Below are 13,300 nucleotides of genomic sequence, written 5' to 3'. Positions count from 1 at the left end.
TGTGGGGGGATGGGCACCAGTGTGGGTCAGGGATTGGGGAGGGTTAGGCAGCAGCGCAGGTCGGGGATCAGGTAGGGGATGGGCAGCAAGGTGGGTTGGGAATCAGGCTGGGGATGGGGCAGCAGCATGCATGGGAATCGGACAGCAGAATGCACTACTGATTGGGTGGGGGATCAGGGAGCAGTGCAGTTCAGGGGATGGGGTAGCAGCACTGGGGAATGGGACAGCAGGACATGCTGTTACCCATCCTCTGACCTGCCCTACTTCCTGATCCCCTGACTCATGCTGCTGCTTCCACCCTGGTTTTCTCTGTTTAAAAATCCAAAATTCTCCAATTGAAAATCCCAAAATCTGTGTTTTTCCGTGATTAACACGAAACACCACTATATATAGGTATCAGGTGAACACCATGTTTTGTTCCTATATTTACAATTTAAAAGAAGCTTACCAGTGCCTCGATCGTTATAATAAAATAAATTCTAAATACCTATATATTTTGGCATTTGATTTTGATTTTTTTATCATGGAAAATCAGAGATCCCCTGGCCTCTTCACTCACCAACATGAAAATCCAGCTGTGGCTGTCCCACCCACCACTTCGTGGCACTGATCAACCATGATATGCTGGTGCCCTATTCCTGCCGAAGATATTGCCCCTTGCATCCAACCCACAGTCCCCTGTTGCCACCAATGCTCTTCACTCCCAACCCTCAGCCCCTTGGCTCTGCTGACGCCCCTCACTCCCAAGCCATATTCTGGTGCCCCCTCCAGCCATGCTCCTGACCCACTGTCCCCTGGCTCTGCCAATGCCACTTACTCCCAACCCACATTCCCCTGCCCCCTCTGCCCATGTCAGTGCTCCTCACTCCCTACCTGCAGTCCCCCATCCCTGCCAGTGCCCCTCACTCCCAAACACACAGCCTCCCACCCTCCTAGCACTACCAGAGGGGGCCCTTCACTCCTGACCTGCAGACTCCTGCCCTCCCCCAGCCCTGCTGGAAGCTGCTCCCCGTCCTGCTCCGCCTGGCCCTGTGCGGACTTACAGGATGGTGATCTGTGGTGACATGGTGGGGGCAGCCACCAGCATGAGGTGCATGCAGCGCATCTCATGCGGAAGCACAAGCAGCAGCTGAGGCATCACATACCACACTTCATAGCAGCAGCATGAAGTGGAGCACAGCTCTGGCTCAGGCCATGCCGCAGGCAGCAGAATGAGGGTGAGGGGCTCCAGACAGTCTCTGTCCTTCCTGGGCCAGAGAGGTGACTGTGGCTTCTGGGGGCAGTGACGGAGCTTGTCCAGCCCCAGTGTTGGCTGGAGGAAGGAGGAGGGGACGCCTGTGGCACCTGGCTGCCCCATTCCCTGCCCCCCCGCTCCCTCCCCCAAGCAGCATCTAGCCACCCTGCACCTGAAAGTATGGGCACTTTCCCCACCCCATCAACCTGGCCATGCAACTCACTGCCACCCCTAATGGACCCCTCCCACCCCCCCTTCCCCCACTGGAGGGGCAGGTGCCTCTGGGCAAGCCCTGCTGGCAATAGTGTGGAGCTGGGCTTATTGGCGGTACTGAACACTGCCTCAGACCTCCCCTGCCCTGCTGCAGCCCCTGTGCCCAGACACTTTCCCCAAGCACCGGCAAACATCCACCCCACAACCCCTCCACACACATCTGCTCAACACACCTCTGCTACACTCGCACACACATGCCCATAGCCCCCCAGATGGTCCTCAATCCCTGGCTCTCCAACCCCACTCTCCCATAGAATTACCTGTGTCCAGCTGCTGGGGCTGCTCTCACCACCCTGCCTGGTTGTATGCCAGCCATGTGTGTGTACGCATGGATATGGTGCCCCCTGCCTCCAGTTGCAACCCCTTTTGCAGGCTGGAAGGTTGCTGGCCTGCAAGGGGAAACCCACGGTTTCCTGTGTTTTTCTCCTTTAAAGGGGAAAATCCACATTTTTCCATGGGAAACAGAAAACCCAGATCCCTGCTGATCTGGTAGGAGTGCGCAGCTGGGATTTGGCAGCAGCATGTGTTGAGATGGGGTGGCACTACACACTGCTACCCCTTTCTCTGAGCTGCACTGTTTCCCAATGCCTTGGCCAATGAGCAGTATGTGCTGCCCCATCCCTTGATCTGCACTTCTGATTGGGCGGCAGCACAGGTTGGCTGGGGAGGCAGACAGCAGAGGTGGAGAAAAAGAGGACCAGTGGCAGGGGGGACAGGGAACAGGCAGCAGGGGTCCAGGCACAGCAGGGCATACTTGCAGGGGAGCAAGGTGCAAAGGTCAGGCTGCTTGGTCTCCCTTCTCCCCCCTCCTCCCCCATAGGTGGGGCAGAATTTAAGATGACCTTCCAATAATTTGATTTTATACATGGAAAACTAACAAATTTATAATTTTCCATGTGTCAGAACTAATTGTTGGGGGGTTATATTAAATCCAAAGTTGTCTTGGATTTATGTAAATATGGTATTTTTAGTATTCCTTAAACAGCTTCCTAAAGAATTTTCTACTCAGGCAGAAATTGTGTTGTATCTGTGATTTATGTATGGGTAGTACTTTTCATTTTCTCATCCAAACTGCTGCTTCGTATTGTTGAGCATGTTATACTACTGCTAGACTTTCAGAGGGGACTCAGCTTCTCTAGTGACTGATGTAATTGCGTGCATGGACCCTGTGTGAGGAAAGCCACATTCCAGCTGCAAATCCAACTGTGTACCAGTTTATGTAGACTAAGATTTCTTCTGCCCATTATATTCTGTGCACTCTGAACTACCAGAGAACTTGGTCTGTTTGAAATCTTGATCTTGGTAAATTCCAGGGAAAAATCAGCAATATGTCACAGCCTAACACAGAAATTCCTTGTTAAGAATGGAGAGGAAGGCTGAAGTGCCAGGACTAGTTCTAGCCTGCCTAGCTAGAAAACACTGGTTGGGTTGTCTGTACTGCAGAGGTACTAGTGGGAATGTTTACTTTGTAGTCTGTCTCACACAGGAGTTGTGTTTGATTTGTGATTTGTGTTTTCTTCCATAAGGGAAAGAATCAGCGCCCACAGATATTCCACTCAGTGGCTTTGTCCCTCCATACACAGGAAAGAGGTGCCAGAGAAGCAGCCATGACAGAGTAAGGACAAATCCTTGTTTAGTTCTCCATATATATATTTATGGTTGGCAGAAATATGTGAGTCTGACACCAAATGCTTTCCTTCCATGTTGGTAAAAGGATAGTGGTGCTGTATAGGAACAGATTTAAAATAACAGTAGGCAGATAGAGACGATCTGTGGAAAGAACCAGTTCATGTACACAGTGCACTTGGGCTCCAAGTATTTCAGGGCAGAAATGGTGTGTTCTTTCTTGTATGTACTGGGCCAAGCTAGACAAATGATAAGTAAATGGATTTCTGCCTGGACAGACTGATTTACACCAAACACATGCTATCTGGTACAGAAGCTTACAGATGAGATGAAATGCTGGGAGATTTATGGGAGAGTATCATTTTGTGAGGGCTCAGCATAGTCATTCCACAGCATCCTTAACCTTCTGGGAAACCCAACACAACGAAGATAGCTGGAAGGGTCAGAATGTCCTTTGAGACCTGCTGCCTACTCTCCCCTGCACTCCCACAGGGTGATAACATAATCTCTCCTTTTATTTGTGGCAATCTGATAGCTAACCAATATATCGGTGCACCCCTAATTGCAGGCAGCAAAGTAAGTTTCCCTCATGTTGCCCTATCAGTTTGCCACAGTTCTGACCTGGCAGCATACCCATTGGCCATGTGAAGGTAGCTGATCTTCCAGTTTCCTCCAGCTAAGACTGCAAACAAAGGGTCCCATTACAGCTCATAGTAATGGTATTTTCTTATGAATGACTGGGCACATCTATACAAGAAGCTACATTACCATAACAACAAGCTACTATGCCCTAGCTTGTTGCTACAACAACATTGTATTTATTGCTGGGCATGAACTGTGACAGCAATTCTGCTGCGTAACTAAAAATAACCGTGTGGTGATGGGACTGCGCAGTAACAACAGCTTAAGCAAGTATTAAATGACTGTGCAGTAACAACTCATCTTGTTTGTTCCTAATACTTCTCACATTTGTGTACATAGATCATCTGTATTTTGCATTTTGAAATACTCATTTCCCTCTTGCTGTCCTGTGGCTCTCTTGCCCTTCCCTGATTTTAGCTGCTTCTTCCACTCCTCTTTCCTTTGGATTTTTTTCCTCTGTTGCTGGAAGGTTCGTTCACCATCCCCCAAGAAGCTTAGTTTAAAGCTTTCCTTACTAGGTTGGCCAGACAGTGACCAAAGATGCTCTTCACAGTTCTGATCAGATGGGTCCTGTCTCTTGATAGCAGTACTCCTCCCCAGAACATCTGCCCATTGTCAAAGAATCCTAAAGCCTTCATGTTGACAGTGCATTTTCAGCCATACATTTATTTCCATGATGTGATGGTCCTTGCCTGGACCACCTTCTTCTGCGAGGATTAATGAAAATACTGCTTGTGCTCAAAACTTTTTAGTCCTCCTTGTAATCTTCTCTGATCTGCTCAGTATCATTCTGGTGGTATTATTGTTGCCTACATGGACAAGCAGGGAAGCATAGAATCTGAGGCATGGATGAGCTTTTGCAGTTTTTCTGTGACATCCTGAATACAGGATCCAGATAGATTGTACACCTCCTGGGACCCCAAATCCAAACAACAAATTGATGCTTCTGTTGACACAGAAGGGGGTCACCAACCATTGCTGTTAGGTTTGCCCACATTGCAGTCAGACTGTACTCATCTGCCCTGACAAGGTTGAAGCTATGTAGACTGAAGGCTGTCTAAAAACAGCTATTTGTCTTTCTGTCTCATGTCCACCTAATGCCAGAGCAGTTGAAGTAACAGATAGACAAGTGACTCCAGCTGCACCGTAGTAACTCTGAAGTGCAGAAGCTTGTTGCTAGTTGCCTCTCAAATTCATCATTGCTGGCTTGAAAGTGAAATTTAACCCAGAGTAAGATTTGCTTCAGGGGACAAGCTAACTCCCTTCAAACTTTGGTCCAGAAGACAGGAACACTGACAAATTGGGTTATTCCCTCTGCACTTGTCAGAGAAATGACCTACAGTGTCACCAGTATTCTCTCCTTTCCTTCTTTGTTCTAGCCCTTGCTCCAGTCACTGGCTTTTGATTTCAGTGGAATGGTCAATAACCCCCATCTAAGTGACATCCAGTTCCAGGTCGACTCTGGGGAAGTTCTTTATGCCCACATGTTTGTGCTATATGCACGGTGCCCACAGGCAGTGGAAATGGTAAGTATAGGTGAATGTGTATGCTTTTGTATTTAAATGTGATGCTTGTTTGCAGTGTTACCTTTCTCTGCCTTCTGACAGGGTTGCCTCCTCTGGACTTTTGACCGGAAGGTGCTTTCCTCATAGCTAGGATGAGATAAATAGCCAAACCAGCTCCAGTCTCAACAGTCAGCGCTGCTCCAGAATCAGCAGAGGTTGATAAAGGGCCCTCTAACATGCATCTGTGGCCCAGCCATGACTTTTGGTCTCCTTGCTAGATGGGTCCAGGAGGCAAGAATGCTGGTGTCTTTTTGAGTGTGGCAGTATGTGGGAGGTGGAAGGGGGAGAATGAAGCCTGCCAGCAGTTAACACAGGAAGTTCTAACTACCTGTTTGGTCTCTGGTTTTTCATAGTCACCCAACACAGACTATTGTGTCAGTCAGGTGAGCCCACCTTGTCTTTCTCCTACAGTGAGGGAACTTAAAGTCCAGGGACCAAGCAGCTGAAAGTTCTTAGCTACATTCTTGCATAAACTTCATGAGTAGGGTCAAACCAATATAATGCTTCCCACACCTTCATTCACTGTTGAGATAGCAAGGCTGAGCTTGCCAAGGCAGCTGCAGTGCTCCACATGCTCCCCAGTAGGGTCTGGTGTCAGACAATTCTCAGCATGATCCCAGTAGCACTCCCACTAACATGACAATGGGTACTGACCCTAATCTATACTTGGTGCTGCTTGGCAGCCCTTAGAGCAGCTTTTCAACATGGCTTGGCTTACTTGAATACTGTTATCTCAAGAAGGCCTGTGTACATGTGTCTGCACAACTTTGGCGTGTCCTACCCAGCTGCCCCTGTTCACACATGCCAGACTCAGAAATGTGGTGTTGAAACTACTCTGAGTTGCTCTTGAGCTCTCTGCCTTTGATGTACTTGAGACAGGAAAAATATGACCCAGGGGTGAGCAAAATATGGCCCACAGACCAGATTTGGCCTCCAAGTTATGTTATCTGGCCTATGGTGAGTCCCTTGGTCCCTCCCAGCCCAGGTGCAGGGAGCAGCTTTGGCCCTGGCACACGTGGCCAGTCCTGCTACCCCTGGGCACACAGCAGGGTTGGGGTGACATGGCACCCAGACTCACTTCCTAGCAGCCCCAGCAGCAGGAGCTCCTTCTGGCTGCTGCTGCCAGACCCAGCTCCACTGCCCAGGATCCCCAGCTCATCCACTCTGAACCTACAACTGGGAGTGGGACCCACATGGGCAGGGCGAGTGGCTGGGTGGATGGGATGGGGCTGCAAGTGGGTGGAGAGCTGTGTTCAGAAGTGGGATGAGCAGGCGAGACTGGGAGGGATCATGGGGCAGTGACAGTGTGGGGCCGGGGCTGGGGCAGAGCCATGATCTGTTGCCCACACAGCCCTGCAACGGGCACGGGTTCCACAGGCAGGGGCATGTGGATAGCAAATCGCACCTCTGCCCCAGGCCCTGACCCTGCGCTGTCACTGCCACAAGAGCCTGAACCCAGACTCAGCTCCCTGCCTACCTGTAGCCCCATCCTGTCCACCTGGCTGCACACTCTACATGGCTGCACAGATGCTGGCCAGTCTCCAGACCTCAGTACTGCTAAGCAGTGACAGCATGGGGTCGGGACTAGGAAAGAGTTGCAATCTACTCCCTGCGTGCCCCTGCCCACAGGACTGGTGCCCATTGCAGGGGCATGTAGGCAGTGGATCCCGGCTCTGCCACAGTCCCCAGCCCTGTGCTCAGTGCCCTGCAATCCCAACCCTGGCTCTCTCTGTCCCTCCTGGTCCTGGATGCTGCACCGTCCCTACCGGTGACTCCATTCAAGCTGCCTGGCCAAGTGCAGAGCAGAGCTACTTAAGAGTTTTGGTGAGCTGTTGCTGTCCCAGGTTGGAGGCGGGGGGTGCTGACCAAGCTTGCAAGAGCTCACCAAAACTCCCTGTGTGGCCTGTGGACCCAAATAATTGCCCACTCCTGTGTAAGGGGGTTGTTCCCAGAGTGGCTTTACTACTGCATTTTCCAGTTTGGTATGTATGAGTAGATAGTTGGGCATGCTTCAGAGGGAGGACCCCTGGCAGCACCAGGGATGTGGTGTAGATGCATCCTGTGACATGACACTTTTATGAAACTAGAGACAAGGGTTAACCCTGTGCATTCTGAACTAAGTGAACTTCCTTTTATTACTTACCTGTACCCCAGTTCTGCAACCCTTTCTTACTTGGGTAGTCCCACCAGCTGTTTGCATGGGTAAGAACTGCTTGTATATATAGTAGGAGTTGCTGGATTAGGTCCCTATGTTATATGTTTAATTCCCTCCATGTGGTTATTTTCCCTTAGGTTCTGTTCTGCAGGGCATTGTTTTCCGTATAATTTATTTATTGGCCAAGGGGATGGTGTTAGGACCAAGTCTCCCATTGTCAGAGACCTTGAGCCTTTGGGAGTTAATGGGAAGAACTGAGCCCCTGTGTTTTTCATTTGTGTGACATGCACTTCCCTAAGAGAATCTCAGGGAATGCAGTAGGTGCAATGGGTGCAAAGAGCATGGGAGAGTGTTGTAATTGAAGAAGCATCTTGACAAAGGCAGGTGGATCCTCACACGTATTATTCAGGTTACCAAAGATATAGAAGTAGTTGAACAGATCCTCCTTTCTGTTGTCCCATAAAAGGAGTATGAGTGGTCAGTCAGTGCAACCAAGAACAGGTAAACTAAAAACTAAACTAAAAACAACTCAAAGGCACTCTTCTTCACATGGTGTTCTTCTTTCAGTCACCGTGTGAAATCACTGTTCCAGGAGGCAGTTGGTTTAAAAAAGGAATTGGAAAATGCTTATAAGTCTTAGCAGTGTGTGGTAGTTATATGGAGGACGGAATCAAATGTTGTGCAGCTATGCTACAGGGTGTAAGGTGACTGCAGAGGACAGGAAGAACACTCCTGCCACCCTGCTTTAAGGCATTGCATATATGATCATCTTGCTATCCTTGTGAAGCATCTAGTACTGGCCACTTCAGTGGATGACAGGTCTGATTTGATCAGGAAAATCTGGTTCCGAGTCTCCTGTGCCCATCTCTTGCCAACAGATGACCTTGCTTTATGTTTCATATCCTTCCATTTTCAGGCTCACAATGAAGGTCTTTTAGTGGAAGAAGATGGAAATTTGCAGATCCGTCGAGTGCTACTGAGTGAAGTCACAGCAGAGGCAACGTATGCATTTCTACAGTACCTCTATTCTGCTGATTCTAATATCCGTCCCCATGTGCTCTCTGATGTGAGGATTCTTGCAGCCAGGTTTGTATATTGCTTTCTAATCACTGATCCCACCTTAGATTTATTTGGAGTCCAAATTCTTGTATTTGCAGCACGTTTCTGCAATTATGACCTTCCTCAGGTTGCATTTGTTTAAGTGAAATCTTTTTGACTTAAATGTTCAATGGGTATTAGTGCTTTGTTGTTATTCTGAGGACACTTGAATCTTCTTTTTCTGGTTTGAATGGATTCAATGAACTTCTTACTCATCTGCATGTTTTTCTTATGAATGTGGTAACAGACGCATCACAACTCTCATCTTCTCACTGTTTGTCTCTGCCAAGACATACCTGCTTAGTATTACCTGCTGCTAGGCTCAAGTTTTACCACTGTTGGCACAAGTCATTGCACCTGTAGGGGAAACAAGCCATTCTGTTCTGCTTATAGTGTTTGTAGTAGCATTTGGTCCTGGGACCTCCCACAATGGCTGATCATGATAATATAATACTGGAAAGTAGTATGTTTTTCATCTGAGTGCTCAAAGCACTTCACTAAGTAGTCCCATTAATTCTAGCAAGATTTGCTGTGGGAAAGAAAATCGTGTGTATAATACTGACTTACAGTATTAGTCTTACCATCATTTTGTGACTCTCCAGCTGCAAACCTTTAAAAATAAGGACAAATGAAGCAGAATCTGTCAAATTAAAAATCTCACTTCTCTCCAAAAGTTTTAACCTGCTAGTGTTATAGATGAACCTTAATGTGACTGACACTCAAGGAGATGAGAGAAAAATATACTTTTTATGTTCTGTGCATTTCACAATACTTTTCTCTGTATTGTCAGCTAGTCAGCAAGTTTCCCTTTATAATTTATGGTTTGTTCATTGCACTGGGAAAGAATCTTTTTTCAAAAACTAATATATAATTGTAAAATAACGTCAGGAACGGGATGTAGAGAAAGACGTATGTCTTCTAAATGTGATTCCTTAAGCAATTGTTTCTAATCCAGTCTCTAAATTGAGGCCTTATCTTTACTGTGATCCAAGTCCCCTTTTATAACAGCGTGGTAAATTCATACCCTTAATAGCATTAGACATTCTCTGCTATGGGATTGTCTGTGCTGAGTCTGCTGGCTTCTGTTGCAGACACCAGTACCTTCTCAGCTGAAGTAGTCTAAGGTAGAGGCTGAGTCAGGAAAAGCATAAATAGGATCCTGCCTCTTGGAAGGGCCATTATTTGCCTTCTGGTCTGTTTTGGGGAATTTTAATTCTAGTCAGGTAAAGGTCTTTAGAGTCAGTGTGAGAGTTGAGTTGTTGGGCTGGTGCTTTCGTATGTGCATCCTACTAGAAGAGGGGAAATCTGACTGACAGATTAGATTTGAACAGATGCCTGTCATGAAAGGCATGCACATGACTCTGATGAGGAAATCTACATGAGGCACTCATATTACATCCAAATAGTGAAGCAACATCAAAGGAGAGAAAACAATAATCTTTTCATTGTATCATTACAGGTTTGGTGTGAGTGAACTGATTGCTGTATGCAGAAGCAGCCCTGGAGAGAACCAAGAACCATCCGAGGTGGATTCAGGAGAGGAGCTTTTCTCTGTGGGGGATGATGAGGATTGTGAGAATAGAGCTGAGAACTTCAAGGAGCTCTTGAAGTCAATGTGGATAGATGAAGATGAGGAAGAAATAGCTTTGCTGAAACCAGAAGGAGAAGAGGAGGAAGACCATGAGAAAGTGGATGAACAGGAACTTGAGGAAATCTATGAGTTTGCTGCTACACAGCGAAAAATGGCTCAAGACAAGCCACAGGAGAAAAATGCTCTTCTCTGTGCATTCTACAGTGAATCAGAGAAGGCCCAAGACATGAATCAACAGGTGGATGACAAAAAGAGGAAGGTATTTGAATCTCTCTCAGCATGTAGCAAGATTAAAGAATGGAAAGGAAATATTAATCTGGGAAGATCTAGATGTGATTTACGTACACAAGAAAAGAAAATCCAAGGCCCAGATAGGTGTGAGGGCATAAATGTTACACAGATCACTACAGTGCACTGCCAGGATGAGTCTTATAAGTGCAGTGATAATGCCATGTCCTGCGGTGCATTCTCTGGTGAAAGACAGACCACTAGAACACCCAGAGTTTCCAGATCATATCAGGCTTCGCAAGATGAAAAGGAGGAAGATCCCTGGGAAAAGCTGTTCCCTGGTCATCAACACAGTGTTGTAGCTCTTGATGTAAGTTATGAGCACATATTTTCTGCAACCCAGGGTGACTATTGTGATCCTGCCTCATTGAATGAAAATATCAAAGACCCTGGAGAGACCAACAGTGAGAAGTGTGTTGAAATTAATAACTCGCCAGTTTGCCATCAGTCACAGAAAAGCCTTGAGTCAGGCAAGAGCAATTTCTGTCACAGTCCTCTTATTAAGCTATGCACACCTCTTTTTCCTGCTATTGGTTCATCCCCTTTGTCTGCAAAATTAAATCAGACATTATCCAGAGTATATACAGGCATTCATCCTATATCAACACCAATAAGAGATCTCTCACTTGATGATGTGCCCTTCTACAAAGCCAGTGAGCAGGGTTTTGTTTCAAGACATGAGAACATAAAGAGAAGAGTTTTTCCAGACAGATCTCCGTGCATTCACCTAAACAAGAAAAAATCTCTCTCACCATCCTCATCACAGATTCTCAAAACTCAGGATGCCACATCTCACATGAACAAAGAACCTGATATTATTGTTTTGTCAGATTCCGATGAAGAAATTGAATTAAAACAAGCAAAAGAGGAATCAGATTCTGGATCTTCCTTGAGGGAAACAGAAATTTCTAGGAAATTGGATTATATCTGTAAAAAAGTAGAGCAAGATCCCAAGGTGCCAAAATCTGAACCTGTATCAGTTGTTGACAAGGACGTACATCAGAGGCTGTCTCAAGTCTCACTTGGAATTCAGAATGAAGTGCATAGTAATGCTGCTGCAGAGGTGTTGCCAGAGATGCATGTTAACAGCTGGGCAGGTACCTCTGTTGACAGCAAACTGAATCTGAATCTGAGCTGTGGGAAAGAGTACAGTTGTGAGGAGAATTCTAGCATGGATGCATCATGGCTGGTGCCAGGCACGCCTTTTTTAAGCAAAAGCAGAAACTACTCAACACAGACCCAAGTTTCAAGCATGAGAAATTTGAATTGTCAGGAATCCACGCACAAGACTGAAGTTTTAGTGGTAGATAATAATAGCCATAAGCCTTCAAGGACCATCATAAACAGTCCTGAACCAACTTCAGGTGGGTTGCCAGTGATTTTGTCACAAAAACCTTTCCATCAGGACAACACAGTCAGCAAAAGGAACTCTTCTGGCAGCCAGTTGGGTCAGTGTTCAAAAGACTTTCTGCCCATTTCTCCTGTGCCTACAAGTCCACTCTCCCCCAATTGTGCTAGTGTAAAAGAAAAGTCTTCAGAAAGCTCTTCTTCAGCCAGACAAGTGCCTCCATGCTATAAGCAGTCTTTGGCAAATAAAACAGACTTTAGTGTGGTTGAGGTAGAGGACAGTGAGGAAGAAAAAGATGCAACTCCATTATCACCAAGTAGCAATGTCTTGCTGGGTGATGATCCCCCAGTCCCAGTTGATGATGCCTTCTGGGACGTTGAATATCTGTCACCAATCAGAGAGACCAGCAAAGAGCCTGAGAAGTCTGATTGTTCAAATAACAGTAAAAGTGACCCTAAAGAGGAACAGTGGAAAACCCCAGCAAGACCCCTGGAAGTCAGAGGTAGTACCCCTCTTAGAGGGAGTCCTTTTGACACGCACAAACTTTTGTCCTGTGACAAAAAGAGTCCTGTTGAGATACTGCCTTCAATGGGTAATAGGTTAAGCTTTTTGGATTCCAAAGTCTGGGACAGTTGGAATGGAGATGAAGATGATCTCCCAGAGGTAATTCCTCTCACACAGAGGCTGTCAGCTGCAGCTGTTGCCCAGAACACAGAGCTACTAAAGACTCCTCGTAAGTGCTTGCATTAATCCCTTAGTACCTCTGTAGGCTGTTTCTTATTTGGTTAATAATTTTACATTTCTTTACACTTGCATTGCTCTTTCATCCAAGATCTAAGAATATTACTTAGGACATGGTGGGTGCATCTACATGTGCAATTAGCATGTAGCAATAAACTCCAGTGCAGTTTGTGCTGGAGTTTATTGCTCCCAGGCTCAGTGTTTACACATGTGCATGAGACTGCAGCACACTGAACCAGGGCAAAGCAGCTCTGGGGGTCTGGAGGACTCAGTCCCTGCACTGTAGCACCCTCATTCCCCAGGTAGCCCTGGTTACTGTCTACACATGCGTTTTGGTGCATGTAACTACTCCACTGTAGGATAGATTCATAGATATTAGGGTTGGAAGTGACCTCATAAGATCATCGGGTCCAGCCCCGTGCTGAAGGGCAGGAAGTCGGCTAGTGTCAAAGGATCCCAGCAAGATAAGCATCCAGATGTTTCTTAAAAGTGTCCAGAGTAGGTGCTTGCACCACTTCTGGAGGGAGTCTATTCCAGGCCTTGGGGGCTCGGACAGTAAAGAAGTTTTTCCTTATGTCCAGACTAAAACAGTCTTGCAGGAGTTTGTAACCACTGGACCTTGTCATCCCTTAGGGTGCTCTTGGTGAACAGGCGTTTTCCCAGATCCTGATGCACCCCCCTTATGTACTTATAGGCTGCCACCAAGTCACCCCTGAGCCTGTGCTTCTCCAGGCTGAAG

At 46.9% G+C, this 13,300-nt stretch overlaps 1 protein-coding gene across 1 annotated transcript in view; it reads left to right on the top strand.

Annotated features, from left to right (window-relative positions):
• Positions 1 to 13,300, top strand: part of SLX4 (SLX4 structure-specific endonuclease subunit) — a 47,813-nt gene that overhangs the window by 28,708 nt on the left and 5,805 nt on the right. The window contains exons 9-12 of the mRNA XM_019507548.1: positions 3,034 to 3,122; positions 5,155 to 5,301; positions 8,412 to 8,581; positions 10,053 to 12,553. Coding sequence (XP_019363093.1) covers positions 3,034 to 3,122; positions 5,155 to 5,301; positions 8,412 to 8,581; positions 10,053 to 12,553 — 2,907 coding nt within the window. The remainder of the gene's footprint in view (positions 1 to 3,033; positions 3,123 to 5,154; positions 5,302 to 8,411; positions 8,582 to 10,052; positions 12,554 to 13,300) is intronic.

The sequence above is a fragment of the Gavialis gangeticus genome, unplaced genomic scaffold (genome assembly GCF_001723915.1).
Source record: "Gavialis gangeticus isolate Ggan-Ray unplaced genomic scaffold, GavGan_comp1, whole genome shotgun sequence".
NCBI classification, from domain to species: domain Eukaryota; kingdom Metazoa; phylum Chordata; order Crocodylia; family Gavialidae; genus Gavialis; species Gavialis gangeticus.
Note: the sequence above shows the minus strand (reverse complement) of the source record. Positions and strands in the feature narration are given on the sequence as shown.